The sequence below is a fragment of the Colletes gigas genome, unplaced genomic scaffold (genome assembly GCF_013123115.1).
Source record: "Colletes gigas isolate AHSC1104 unplaced genomic scaffold, ASM1312311v1 Colletes_gigas_Sc00023, whole genome shotgun sequence".
In the NCBI taxonomy this organism is placed as follows: Eukaryota; Metazoa; Arthropoda; class Insecta; order Hymenoptera; family Colletidae; genus Colletes; species Colletes gigas.
In genome coordinates this window covers 3694142-3707734 of record NW_025106652.1, presented here as the reverse complement: position 1 = coordinate 3707734, position 13593 = coordinate 3694142, and the positions used below count along the sequence as shown (strand labels likewise).

Below are 13593 nucleotides of genomic sequence, written 5' to 3'. Positions count from 1 at the left end.
ATAAATTAAATTGCAAATTTAACTTTACGTTTTTACTCGATACTATGTTTACCGTGTTTCAAGTACTCGATTATTATTATAAAAGAATCATTAAAAAGTAAATCTGTGAATTTCATTCCGATACCAAAGAAATGTAATAGAGCAAAATTTGTTATCCCGCATTAACAAATAACAAATTCTATAAATAATATATAACTAATTCGATATATTTACCTTGTCATCCTTGCGCTACACCTCAAGATGATTTAAAGTTGTCGTAGAAACTGTGATGGGTTATGTATGTATCACACTACAAGTAAACTTATAATATGGCATCACACGTCAGATTCAAAGTACGATTCCAGTTTTAAGTAACAATTTCTATACACTCCAATATAATGATTTGGTACGTTGAATATCTCAAATAAAAAGTGTTTTACTTTGATCTGGATTTTTGTTCATACATACGCAAAGTTTTGTTTTAATATTCTCTTAGTAGTGTGAAGTACGATACAGCGGTACTTAAAACCTGTAACAGGCAAAATAAATAGAGATTTACGAATGTTATGGGTCATATTAATACGATTTCTTATTCGTTCGGTTTGCGCGTTCAAAATGGACACTTAGATGATGGTTCATCGCGCTAGAAAATTAAATTTTCCTTCATCGTAAGCGCATCAGTTTTCTGATTAAAGATAATACTAAAAAATTAGTATTTCTATAGGAAGCATGGTCTTCCAATTGAAAATATAGAACTGTTTTAGTTGACAGATGTAAAACTGTTAATTACCGTAGTATACGTTTCGAGGGACACAACAAAGAATCCACTAGCATTTAGGCAACAAGGAACTCTAGATCTCATCATGACAAGTATTAAGTCCTTTCGTAGCGCACTTCCATCTTTGTTCATAGGCAACTGTGTCCACGGTGCTGCGTAGACAGCTGCAGCTATTTGTGAACTTTCCTGTATCAAACAGTCACAGCTGTAGGTGAACATCAACAGCTGGCACATGCAGCCCGTTATGTGAAATGTGAAAATTAGACGCCTTCCTAGACTAGCATCAGCCTGTAGGATAAGAATTGCCATAATAAATAATTGTATTAAACGTTTAGTGGACAAACACGTTCCATGATCTGTAAATGTAAATGAATACAGCTGTAGTACGCTTATATTTCCAACACTTACTAACCAAAAGAACGAGATATCCATCAAGGCATATTAACAAACTAAAGATTATCACTTGTCCCAGCACGACTGCAGTGAATACTTCTTGGACTTTATTGCAGTATTCTATAAGCTCCTGATGTTGTTTAACGTATATTTTAAATGCTTCGAGACATTTGTCTGCCTGATGGAAAGAATTCTCAAACGAAGCTTCTTTCAAGTTCGTTTCGTCTTTCATTAAGTTTAGGTTTTTCATCCTGTATTGTAATATACGAAACTGACTAGCTATGTGTAGATTCAAGACACACAGGAAGTTATCCAGGCAGAGATAACCTACCCCGATATGGTATAGAGTCACAATCTGCACAAATGTAAGAAGTATACATACAAATGATTATCAGAATTTTATTCTATTAGTAGCACAATTGCATGCAATTGCCACTTTTGAGCGTAAAATTTTGCCACAAAATATTTTTTAATATTATATTCTTTTTACGGGTGAGAAAAATAAAAAAAACCTTACGCACAACTTCATTTTCCATGATTTCTGTCTTAATTGGATTCAAAGAATCAATCTTTAAAATTACTACCTGAAAATCCTGTACATGTGCAACATATCTAATTTTGTTACTTATATAGAATAACGCAAGTATGGACGTAGAAGAACATACTTCTTGTTTAGAATCGCAGTAGGAGAAAGATAATTTACAATACCTGGAATACGAACGTCATCTCAAAAAACGGTGTCGTGGTGAATGGCAAATCAAGATATATTGTAAAAGGAAGTATCCTGTCAGAGTCGTTTTTTCCAATATTTGCTACAAAATAATATAAAATTTACATTTTATACTATTCGAAATGTGCGTTTATATTAATTAATATTTTACAAAGCTGAAGTGATTCCTTAACATTGTAAAAATTATAAGGATGGAGTACAGTAATAGTTATTTCAGATCTGTTATGTAATACGTTTTTGTTTTATGCTGATGCCAGAGAACATTCTTACCAATAATGGGCCCTACTGCATAACTAATAGCTGTGCCTTGCGCAAAGAAAGAGAAGATACAAATGAGAGAAGTACAGATATGCTTGCAATTGTCCACAATCGTTTTCTCGTAGGGGTCGTAATTCGAATGCCAAAAATTCTTCTTCGAGTACAAAATCAACTCGAGAAATTTCTGTTTGTGGGTGAATAAGATAAATATCTTGAACATTACCGTAAGTAGAGTCACGAGGTTGTTCATGGTGTAAATGCGTTCCTATTATCAGAAATCCCAACATACGTATTTTAGGTAGATATTTAAATATTACAAGCATACGATTATACAGGGTGTACAGGTACCCTTGGGAAAAATTTTAATGGGAGATTCTAGAGGCCATAGTAAGATGAAAATCAATTTGTTAAAAAGTTATTAAAAAATTAAATTAAAAAATTTCAAATCATTCACGGTAAAATTATTCTTGGTTGTGGAGGTCCATTACAATCATTTTTGGTGAATAGACATACCCTCGTGATCCTACGCATTTTCGAAACAAAAATTCAGGAAGGTGGGCAAATTCGACAAAATCAAAAATTTTGAAATCGTTCTGGGAAGATTATATTCGGTTGAGGGGGCCAATTACAATCATTTTTGGTAAATACACACACTCTCAGAATCTTACGTACTTTCGAGAAAAAAATTCATTACCGAAAATATACTCTGTGGCCGGAAATGTTTCTATAACATTATAACGAAGCCCCAAGGAACAAACTGGTCTCCTTGATTTTCGTCTTATTTGATCTCCAGAATCTCCCATTAAAATTTTCCCAGGGCTGGCCGAACACCATGTATATTATTAAAGAACGAAGCCTACGGAGCAAACGCAATCGATTTATATCATAACTTGATACTGATTTAATTGTACAGTAAACCATACACATAAAGATAGTACGTAAAATACTTGAAATAAGTATCGTTTAATAAATACATGAAACAGTATATTTGAATATTGTAGAATTAGGGAGAATGTCCTTGCATGATACTCAAATTTAGTGATGAGCAATTTTGGAAAAAATTACTTTACTATCTGTCAAGATTTTGTTTTCCACGAACTAGCGACTAATAACATTAATGTTACAAAAGCTAAAATTATAAGAAAGAAAGAAATTTTGCGTCACATTCAATATGTAAACACATAACTTAAATTCCTGTAGTTTCACTTGCGAGTTTTCACAATTCGCACACTCACACTGAAGTCTCCCAATTCATAGTAAATCTGCGTCGATTCAACCCAGACGGAGAAAATTAGAACCCAGATTGTGTAAATAAAGGCGAAATTTCTCCGATGTTTCTCGTCGTTATCTTTTGCTGGCCAAATCCCGACCACTTTCATATAAAACGACGTTGCAATGAGCGAAAGGTCTTTACTCTGTTTCGAAGACATCGCGAATTTCGAGTACCGGCGCATTGATGATTTTGAACTTGCACAAGGATCTTGAGATCGATCGTTATGGGCATATAAGATTACTAATTTCACGTTACATGACTTTGATCTGTCGACAACCTACTTTACTCAAGGTTTTCATGCCAGGTGCCTATTCGTTCTATGCACCTCTCTTTGCACTAGATAGACTCGATAATCAACGGTGGTTGACAGGCGTAATTGCTACTCTTGTGTGTAAAATGGAAAAGAAGCATAGAATTCATTCAGTATTCATGAGTCAGGAGGAGTGATTCTTCAAATGTACAAAGAGAAGCTTGCGAGTTTTACTGGTCAAAAGTGACGGTTACGTACGGTATACGGTGACAAAACAGTACTATTATTAATAGTCCACGAATATGTGTTAGTTTTTGAAGAATAGTATTATCACGAACATTTCTTTAACGTGTAAGGTTAACTTTATATTCCATTTACTATCTGACTCAGTAACAAGTAGATCGAGTTTTGCTAACCGACATCTTGAAGACCTAACTGAAATACTTAACTCCTTATTCATGAAAATGTTTGAAAATTCATGGCGTAAGTGTAAAATCAGAGATACAGTTTCGTATTGTATTTGTACTTGAAGTTCAATAGGATTGCATGTCATTTAATGTAGCTTGTTAATTTAACTTATTAATTATCCATGTCAGTGTGTTCTTTCAGTTCGCAACTCGTGACAACACAAATTGTGTATCTCTTTCCTGCAGACTAGGATTGGAAAATATTGGAACTTCTGCTGTGAGTAGGTAGATTCGCTGTTTATGAAACGATGTCCAAAGCATGGCATTCTTAATTCTTCAGAAACGGACATTTCGAAACAGTTAAGAAGGCCTACGAAAATAAGATGCATCTGAAAATTATTTATCCGAGGTGTGAGTTTTATTTTAACCTAACGAGTGTTTACATATATACAGCGAAAACTACAAGTTGTCGTATCTTTCTTTCTATGCTACCGAGAGTGAAATTAATCGATTTGCGAGTTTCTTTCAATGAAAATGAGTTAAAACAGTACCTTATTCGGACAATTTTTAATTGTTTTCACTGGTCACCGATAGAGGTTTTCTAATTCCTACTATTTTCTCGCAAGTGCTTGATTCCAGTCTGGTTCATCTTCCCGTCGCACGTTTAGGGTGCAGCTTATCGTTTATATTTAACGAATCTCACAACAGTGTTATTCCTTCTACTTTGTACAAATCTAATATACAGAATTTTGTTACGTACTTCTGCGTGAGTTGGTGTTTGAAAACGTGGATGGTGCAATTTATTACTTATTTTAGCTATTTTTAACTAATACAAAATAAGAAAGTCCAAATAAGTCATCGTTATTAAATGTTACATAGTACTAGGGATTATTCTGCTACTTTAAATATAACAAAGTGTACTAGAACAACACTTTTTATCCCATATTAACAAACTGCATAGTTACTAAAACTAACATATTAATAATATGATATGTTTACCTTGTTATCCATATGTTGTAGGTCAAGGTATATTTACATTTCGTACCAAAGATAAACCTACAACATGGTCTCACATATGTATTATTCTCTATTCAAAGTACGATCTCAGTATCAGACAATAATCGTTATACATCCAACTGTAATTTTTTAATACGTTCCGTATTTCAAGTAAAAAGTGTACGATAAAACATTATTAATTATTCCACATATGCACCTCGCTATTTTAGTATTGCCTTAAAAGTGTGAAGTATGACGCTGCGGTACTTAAAACCTGTAACGCATGATACAAATTGATCGTCTTATTATTGATTAGAAATTTTTAGCTAAAACAAGTTTTTAATGGGCGAAGTGTATGAATATAAGATATTCTTTTCAATTCGCGTGCACAAAAATTGTAGGAAAGTTTTCACAATTATATTCCGCAATAACATTACTCGACAATTTATACGATTAACGGGTATTATGAGTTATATTAATACGATTCTTTGATTGCGCGTTCAAAATGGGCACTTAGATAATGGTTCATCGAGTTAGTAGACTAAATTTTCAGTCATCGTAGGCGCCTCAGTGTACTGATGAAGTTACTTGTAATGTTGACTAAAAATTGGTATTTCTATAGGAAGCATGGTCTTCCAATTGAAAATATAGAACTGTTTTAGTTGACAGATGTAAAACTGTTAATTACCGTAGTATACGTTTCGAGGGACACAACAAAGAATCCACTAGCATTTAGGCAACAAGGAACTCTAGATCTCATCATGACAAGTATTAAGTCCTTTCGTAGCGCACTTCCATCTTTGTTCATAGGCAACTGTGTCCACGGTGCTGCGTAGACAGCTGCAGCTATTTGTGAACTTTCCTGTATCAAACAGTCACAGCTGTAGGTGAACATCAACAGCTGGCACATGCAGCCCGTTATGTGAAATGTGAAAATTAGACGCCTTCCTAGACTAGCATCAGCCTGTAGGATAAGAATTGCCATAATAAATAATTGTATTAAACGTTTAGTGGACAAACACGTTCCATGATCTGTAAATGTAAATGAATACAGCTGTAGTACGCTTATATTTCCAACACTTACTAACCAAAAGAACGAGATATCCATCAAGGCATATTAACAAACTAAAGATTATCACTTGTCCCAGCACGACTGCAGTGAATACTTCTTGGACTTTATTGCAGTATTCTATAAGCTCCTGATGTTGTTTAACGTACACTTTAAACACTTCGAGATATTTGTCTGCCTGATACGAAGGATTCTCAAACGGAGCTTCTGTCAGCTTCGTTTCCCCTTTCATTGTATTTAGGTTTTCCATCCTGTATTGTAATATACGAAACTGACTAGCTATGTGTAGATTCAAGACACACAGGAAGTTATCCAGGCAAAGATAACCTACCCCGATATGGTATACAGTCGCAACCTGCACAAATGTAAAAATTATACATACAAATGATTATCAGAATTTTATTCTGTTAGTAGCACAATTGCATGCAATTCCCACCTTTGAGCGTAAAATTTTGCCTCAAAATATTTTTTAATATTATATTTTCTTTACGGGTGAGAAAAATAAAAAAAACCTTACGCACAACTTCATTTTCCATGATTTCTGTCTTAATTGGATTCGAAGAATCAATCTTTAAAATTACTACCTGAAAATCCTGTATATGTGCAACATTTCTAATCTTGTTACTTATATAGAATAATGCAAGTATGGACGTAGAAGCATATATATTTTGTTCTGAAACGCAGTGGGAGAAAGATAATTTACAATACCTGGAGTGCGAACGTCATCTCGAAATACGGTGTTGTGGACAATGGCAAGTCAAGATATATTGTAAAAGGAAGTATCCTGTCAGAGTCATTTTTTCCAATATTTGCTAAAAAATTATATAAAATTTACATTTTATACTATTCGAAATGTGCGTAATTAATATTTTACAAAGCTGAAGTGATTGATTAACTTTGTAAAAATTATAAGGATGGAGAACAGTAATATTTGCTATTTCAGATCAGTTATGTAATACGTTTTTGTTTTGTGCTGATGCCAGAGAACATTCTTACCAATAATGGGCCCAACTGCATAACTAATAGCTGTGCCTTGCGCAAAGAAAGAGAAGATACAAATGAGATAAGTACAGATATGCTTGCAATTGTCCACAATTGTTTTCTCATAGGGATCGTAATTCGAATGCCAAAAATTCTTCTTCGAGTACAAAATCAACTCGAGAAATTTCTGTTTGTGCGTGAATAAGATAAATATCTTGAACAATACCGTAAGTAGAGTCACGAGGTTGTTCATGGCGTAAATGCGTTCCTATTATCAGAAATCCCAACATACGTATTTTAGGCAGATATTTAAATATTACAAGCATACGGTTATATACTATTAAGTAACGAAGCCTAAGGAGCAAAAACAATCGATTTATATCGTAACTTGATACTGATTTAATTGTACAGCAACCCGTACACATAAAGATAGTTCGTAGAATACTTGAAATAAGTATCGTTTAATAAATACATGAAACAGTATATTTGAATATTGAAGAATTAGGGAGAATGTCCTTGCATGATACTCAAATTTCGTGATCAGCAATTTTGGAAAAAAATTATTTCGCGAACTAACAATTAATAACATTAATGTTACAAAAGCTGAAATTATAAGAAAGAAAGAAGTTTTTCGTCGCATTTAAGATGTAAAAACATAACTTAAATTCCTGTAGTTTCACTTGCGAGTCTTCAGAATTCGCACACTTACACTGAATTCTCCCGAAGCATAGTAAAACTGCGACCCTATGATCCAGATGGAGAAAGATACAACCCAGATTGTGTAAATAAAGGCGATGTTCCTCCGACGTTTCTCGGCGTTATCTTTTGCTGACCAAATCCCGATCACTTTCATATAAAACGACGTTGCAATGAGCGAAAGGTCTTTACTCTGTTTCGAAGACATCGCGAATTTCGAGTACCGGTGCTTCGATGATTTTGAACTTGTACAAGGATCTTGAGATCGATCGTTATAGGTATAAAAAATTACTAATTTCACGTTACATGATTTTGATCTCTCGACTACCTTACTTTGCCCAAGATTTACGTGCCAGGCGCCTATTCGTCCTATGCACCTCACTTTGCATTGGATGGACTCGGATAATCAACGGTGGTTGACAGGCGTAATTGCTACTCTTGTGTGTAAAATGGAAAAGAAGCATAGAATCCATTCAGTATTCATGAGTCAGGAGGAGTGATTCTTCAAATGTACAAAGAGAAGCTTGCGTGTTTTATTGGTCGAAAGTGATGGTTACGTACGGTCTACGATGACATGACAGTACTATTATTAATAGTTCACTAATATGTGTTAGTTTTTGCGGAATAGTATTGTCACGAACATTTCTTTAACGTGTAAGGTTAACTTTATATTCCATTTACTATCTGACTCAGTAACAAGTAGGTCGAGTTTTGCTAACCGACATCTTGAGGACCTAACTGAAATACTTAACTCCTTATTCATGAAATTTATGTTTGAAAATTCATGGCGTAAGTGTAAAATCAGAGATACAGTTTCGTATTGTATTTGTACTTGAAGTTCAATAGGATTGCATGTCATTTAATGTAGCTTGTTAATTTAACTTATTAATTATCCATGTCAGTGTGTTCTTTCAGTTCGCAACTCGTGACAACACAAATTGTGTATCTCTTTCCTGCAGACTAGGATTGGAAAATATTGGAACTTCTGCTGTGAGTAGGTAGATTCGCTGTTTATGAAACGATGTCCAAAGCATGGCATTCTTAATTCTTCAGAAACGGACATTTCGAAACAGTTAAGAAGGCCTACGAAAATAAGATGCATCTGAAAATTATTTATCCGAGGTGTGAGTTTTATTTTAACCTAACGAGTGTTTACATATATACAGCGAAAACTACAAGTTGTCGTATCTTTCTTTCTATGCTACCGAGAGTGAAATTAATCGATTTGCGAGTTTCTTTCAATGAAAATGAGTTAAAACAGTACCTTATTCGGACAATTTTTAATTGTTTTCACTGGTCACCGATAGAGGTTTTCTAATTCCTACTATTTTCTCGCAAGTGCTCGATTCCAGTCTGGTTCATCTTCTCGTTCCACGTTTAGGGTACAGTTTATCATTTATATGAAACGAATCCCACAAAAAGGTTATTTCTTCTACTTTATACAAAGCTAATATACAGGATTTTATTACCTATTTATGCATGAGTTGGTGTTTGAAAACATGGGTGGTGTAGTTTATTATTTATTTTAGTTATTTTTAATTAATTCAAAATAAGACGGTCCAAATAGGTTATCGTAATTAAATGTTACATAGTACTAGGGATTATTTTGCTACTTCAAACCGGTGTAGAGATTTGCATTTGAAAGTAAATATTGTGCAACTAAATTTACTTAACTTGTATTTTGCGTGTAAGAAAATTCCTTTATTTCAAAGTGTATACATTTGAAATCAGGCAAATTAATGAGCTCCATGCTAATCAAGATTCAATAGTTTCAACGCTTTGACTCAGTAACATGAAGTACGACACCGCAGTACTCATAACCTGTATCAAACAAATGATTCCATTGTTATATTAATCTAAAGTTTCGAGAAAATTTGATGTGACAATGTCAAGGCATTGAAGATGGAATTAAATTTTGCAGCAACATAAATAGAGTGAACGTGGAAAACAATATTCGGAACAGTGCAATAATCGGAAATGAATACACTATATGTATTTGTTTTCAGCTGTACCGTAGAATAAGTTTCCAGAGATATCGGGAAAAATCCATTCGCCGTTAAGCAACAAACTTTTTGCGATCGTATAATGATCATCATCAGGCAGTGCCGCAACGATTTCCCCTTTCCTTGCATTGGCGTATGTGCCCAAAGTGCCGAATATGCTGCTGTACCGATGTTGTCACTTTGTTCCATCAAAATGTGACAACTATATGTGAACATAAACAGCAAGACCATGCTACCAATTATGAGGAATACGAAAATGCTACGTTTCGCTAGGCTTGAATTCATCTACGTACATAAACAGTAAATATTTTAACAACAATGTGGGCTTTTGTATATAAAACTTGATATATTTTTTTCATAGACACTTTTTGATGTAAAACTTCGAATTTCACTGAAGCTTAGGTACGTTGTTTAAAATTGAATGGATTAAATTCTGTCGTCTAATTTATTTACATATTTCACGAAAGGTGAAAAAGACTAGCCTGTCAGTTTAATGTCAACTGATTCTGCTAATTATTTAAAACTTTTCAACGTATTTATAAATAAATTCCAGCGATATCCGAATTAATACTTTTAGAAGTACCATCTTTCAGATAATCATATTCTTCGTGCGTTATGTAGTGTAATAGGTTATTATAAATGAGTACAGATAGTTGCAATTCAATTCAAAAGATGCCTTATTGCTTTCATTTGGACGATTACGAACCATAAGTACTTGATATCCGAAGAGGCATATTAGCACACTGAAGATTAACACTTGAGCAAGTATGGTTACCGTAAACACATTCTCAATCTTGAGACAATAATCGATGAGCATCTGGTGTTGTTGAATGCAAGCCTTCATTTTTTCATAAGATTTATTCATATAATTCGTTAGAGACGTATTCCCATTTTGAGCCATCATATCGTCATCTGTTCGATATAGGTTTGTTAACCTATATTGAAGTATACGAAACTGTCCAGACGCGTGTACGTTTATGATGCACAGCATGTTATCGAAACAGAAGAAGCAGATAGAAACAGGATACGTTATAATTATCTGGAAAAATAGAAATTAACGTTACACCTTGCATTTATTTTAACCATACGTAGATATAGTTTCATCTAATTTTTAGCTACCGAAATCATCTTTGAGAAATTTATATTGCAAGTTTGGAATTTGGCAATTCAGGCTAAAGTATAAAAAGTGGTAGTACCTGCGAGACAAACGCTATTTCATAGTAGGGAGATATCGTTAAGGGTAAATCAAGCCAAAGATTGAATGGTAGTGCCCGCTCGGATTTATTTTGTCCTATATTGTCTGAAGCACAAACGCATTAAATTAGCTATTTACTTGCTTGCGTATGGACAATACAGTTCATACTTTCAACAGTAGATTGGACGTACGTGGAACGACAAAGCGACGATCATGCAAATGTAGGGCTTTCCAATAGAATCGATAGATCTTTCAATTGTCATAGTCGTCATATTTATTATTCAGTTGCTTCAGTCACATTTTTCGATGAAGGACTTTATCAATAATCAAAATTGTCGAATTTAAGGACTAATTGACTAATTCTCAGTCAATAGTCGAGTGACCCATGTACCTACACAAAGTTATTGTGTGTGGTATTGTTTTGGCTGATGAAAACATCGAGCCTCATTTTTTCTCAAAACGAAGATTCGACTGTTACCGTTAATTGTAAGCATTACCGTTCGACGATATCGTCTTTTTCATTTGTTTGGGATGGTCACTTAAATGATATGTATTTCATGCATAATGTCATCGAATGTACGACAAAATAACGCAATGGGTAACAGATTATCTATTCCAATTTTCATTTTATTTCAATTCAGAGTTCTATTGTTTTTATTGGAAGACCCGTTATTAACTGGGTGAATAAGGAACATTATTTTGTATATACAAAACAAATAGTTGCGCGGTAAAACGGTCCTTAAAGATATTTAACATTTTGGGTACAATTGCTAAACAAGTTTACTAACATTGCGGTTTAGTTTACAAACGTTATACCTATCTGCTGTCATATTTTTTACGTCATTAACTGTGCGCAGTAACCTTCTTTATTTTAACTCACCAATGAGCGGTGTTACTAGGTAACCCACAATAGCGCCGTGGCCAGTTAAAGTAACGACACTGGTAAACATAATACAAGTCTTCCGGACAGTGATTAAGATATCTTTCTCGTGGTAATCGTAAGAACTTTTCCAAAAATGTTCTCTCATGAACACAATCAAGTTAATAAATTCCATTTTGTATCTCATTATGCCACACAATTTAATCCAAACCATTACAATAGTTATGATGTTGCACCAAGCAAAAAGAAAAGCCTGAATGGAGCAGGTAAACAATTTCTGAACAAAATACGAACACAAAATTCTACATGGTAAATTGCATAAAACTATAGAAGCGATTTTCTTTGGAAACTACTATGGACAACAAGAAAATTTTGACATTCGACTAATTGAGACATATTAGTACTGCAATTTGAAAACATGTTCTATCGCCACAATAATGTTCACATAGTAATAAAAGCGTTCGTTTAATCTTCGGTCTGCTGTCCGACGGCTACGTCAATTACAGACATAACTTTCAAAATTATCAGAAACTCTTCACTGAATATACTGACCTCTAAAAATGTCGATATTTTGATTGCTGCCAATCCACATGGAATATGGGTCTCAATAAATTATCCAATGACAAATCCTCGTAAATTGGTTTTATAATTTCTAGGACATTATACACTGTATACTGCTAAGAGGCGGGTCGTCTATAAACGTATCTAGCGCATTTTATTTATTTACCGAAGGGCAGTATGTATGCTGGAGATCCTCATCGATGCAACTTTTGCGACAGAATGTAGCCCATATAGTCGCCCTTATTTTTGGAGACAAATTATAATGCCCGATTATTTTATCAGTTAAGTTTTCCGCCCCTTTTTCACCGATACCCATTTTTGCTTCCTTCGCGTTTCACAATCGTGTACCCATCTTCCATAAGATCAACACTCATTTTTTTAGACCGTAATGCCGTAATTTATGAGTTTTGTTTTCCCTACGGCTACATTCTTTAGTCTTCCCCTTAATTCGCACAATACAGTACAACTTCTTTGAACATCACTACTCAGCAAATATAGAAAATAGAAAAGATGCCAAGAAGGCTTGTTTCAAGTTTCATGTAGCATATCACTCAAGAAATAGTACTTCGACCACATGGTGATTCGTAATACACAAACCACATAAAAGAACTGAGGAAAATCTTGAGCAATAAGGAGGGCAACAAAATACTAAACAAGAATATTTTCATCCTTAATGGTTCCCAAGAAAATATATACCGTGTCAAACATCACACAACCTACACTGTTTACTGGTTCCACTCACGCTAAAATCATGCCGGGTGTAATACACGTCTCTCGACCCGATAAAAATACCAGCGAGTGTTGTCCCGACTGCAAGCCGCCATCCGAACTTCCTTCGACGTTCTCCTTTGTCATTTTCCACAATCCACGCACCGACGAACTTCAGAAAGAAAGCCGATAATTTGATCGAAAAATCTGTATACCCTTCTTCTACCATGACGAACGCCCACTGTCGAAGGGTAAAACTGACTTCTTAAATGTCTTTTACAAGATTTCCAGCTTGTATTTCAACGCATGGAGATTGATTTCACTATGACAGCACTATGATCTATATCCGTGCCTTTTATCTGACATTGAGGAAGTTCTACTCTCCTTTTAATACATATACGTTTTTACGATTGACAGGGAGTACAAAAAACAGGGA

General features: G+C 34.4%; 2 protein-coding genes across 2 annotated transcripts; both read right to left on the bottom strand.

Annotated features, from left to right (window-relative positions):
- Positions 1-429: 429 nt before the first annotated feature.
- On the bottom strand, positions 430-4187 carry LOC122401310 (odorant receptor 13a-like). The gene is made up of 6 exons (XM_043403376.1): positions 3374-4187; positions 2151-2403; positions 1859-1962; positions 1170-1505; positions 770-1045; positions 430-508 (listed from the first exon to the last, which is right to left on the bottom strand). The coding sequence occupies exons 1-6, from the start codon at positions 3590-3592 to the stop codon at positions 461-463; spliced, it is 1236 nt and encodes a 411-aa protein (XP_043259311.1). The 5' UTR covers positions 3593-4187; the 3' UTR covers positions 430-460.
- A 236-nt stretch (positions 4188-4423) lies between these two features.
- LOC122401309 lies at positions 4424-13386 on the bottom strand. The gene is made up of 12 exons (XM_043403375.1): positions 13192-13386; positions 11889-12141; positions 11010-11113; positions 10520-10852; positions 9823-10098; positions 9587-9631; positions 7824-8207; positions 7130-7382; positions 6842-6945; positions 6153-6488; positions 5753-6028; positions 4424-5338 (listed from the first exon to the last, which is right to left on the bottom strand). The coding sequence occupies exons 1-12, from the start codon at positions 13384-13386 to the stop codon at positions 5291-5293; spliced, it is 2607 nt and encodes an 868-aa protein (XP_043259310.1). The 3' UTR covers positions 4424-5290.
- Positions 13387-13593: the final 207 nt, after the last annotated feature.

Excerpts from the sequence above, each read along its gene's own strand:
- LOC122401310 (XM_043403376.1), bottom strand. The coding sequence starts at position 3,592 with ATGCGCCGGTACTCGAAATTCGCGATGTCTTCGAAACAGAGTAAAGAC. Across the intron at positions 2,404-3,373 it reads ATGAATTGGGAGACTTCAGT|GAACGCATTTACACCATGAA; the intron begins GTGAGTGTGCGA and ends TTCTGATAATAG. Across the intron at positions 1,046-1,169 it reads ATGGATATCTCGTTCTTTTG|GCTGATGCTAGTCTAGGAAG; the intron begins GTTAGTAAGTGT and ends CTTATCCTACAG.
- LOC122401309 (XM_043403375.1), bottom strand. The coding sequence starts at position 13,386 with ATGGTAGAAGAAGGGTATACAGATTTTTCGATCAAATTATCGGCTTTC. Across the intron at positions 6,946-7,129 it reads TGCAGTTGGGCCCATTATTG|CAAATATTGGAAAAAATGAC; the intron begins GTAAGAATGTTC and ends ATAATTTTTTAG. Across the intron at positions 6,489-6,841 it reads AGATGACGTTCGCACTCCAG|GTTGCGACTGTATACCATAT; the intron begins GTATTGTAAATT and ends ACATTTGTGCAG.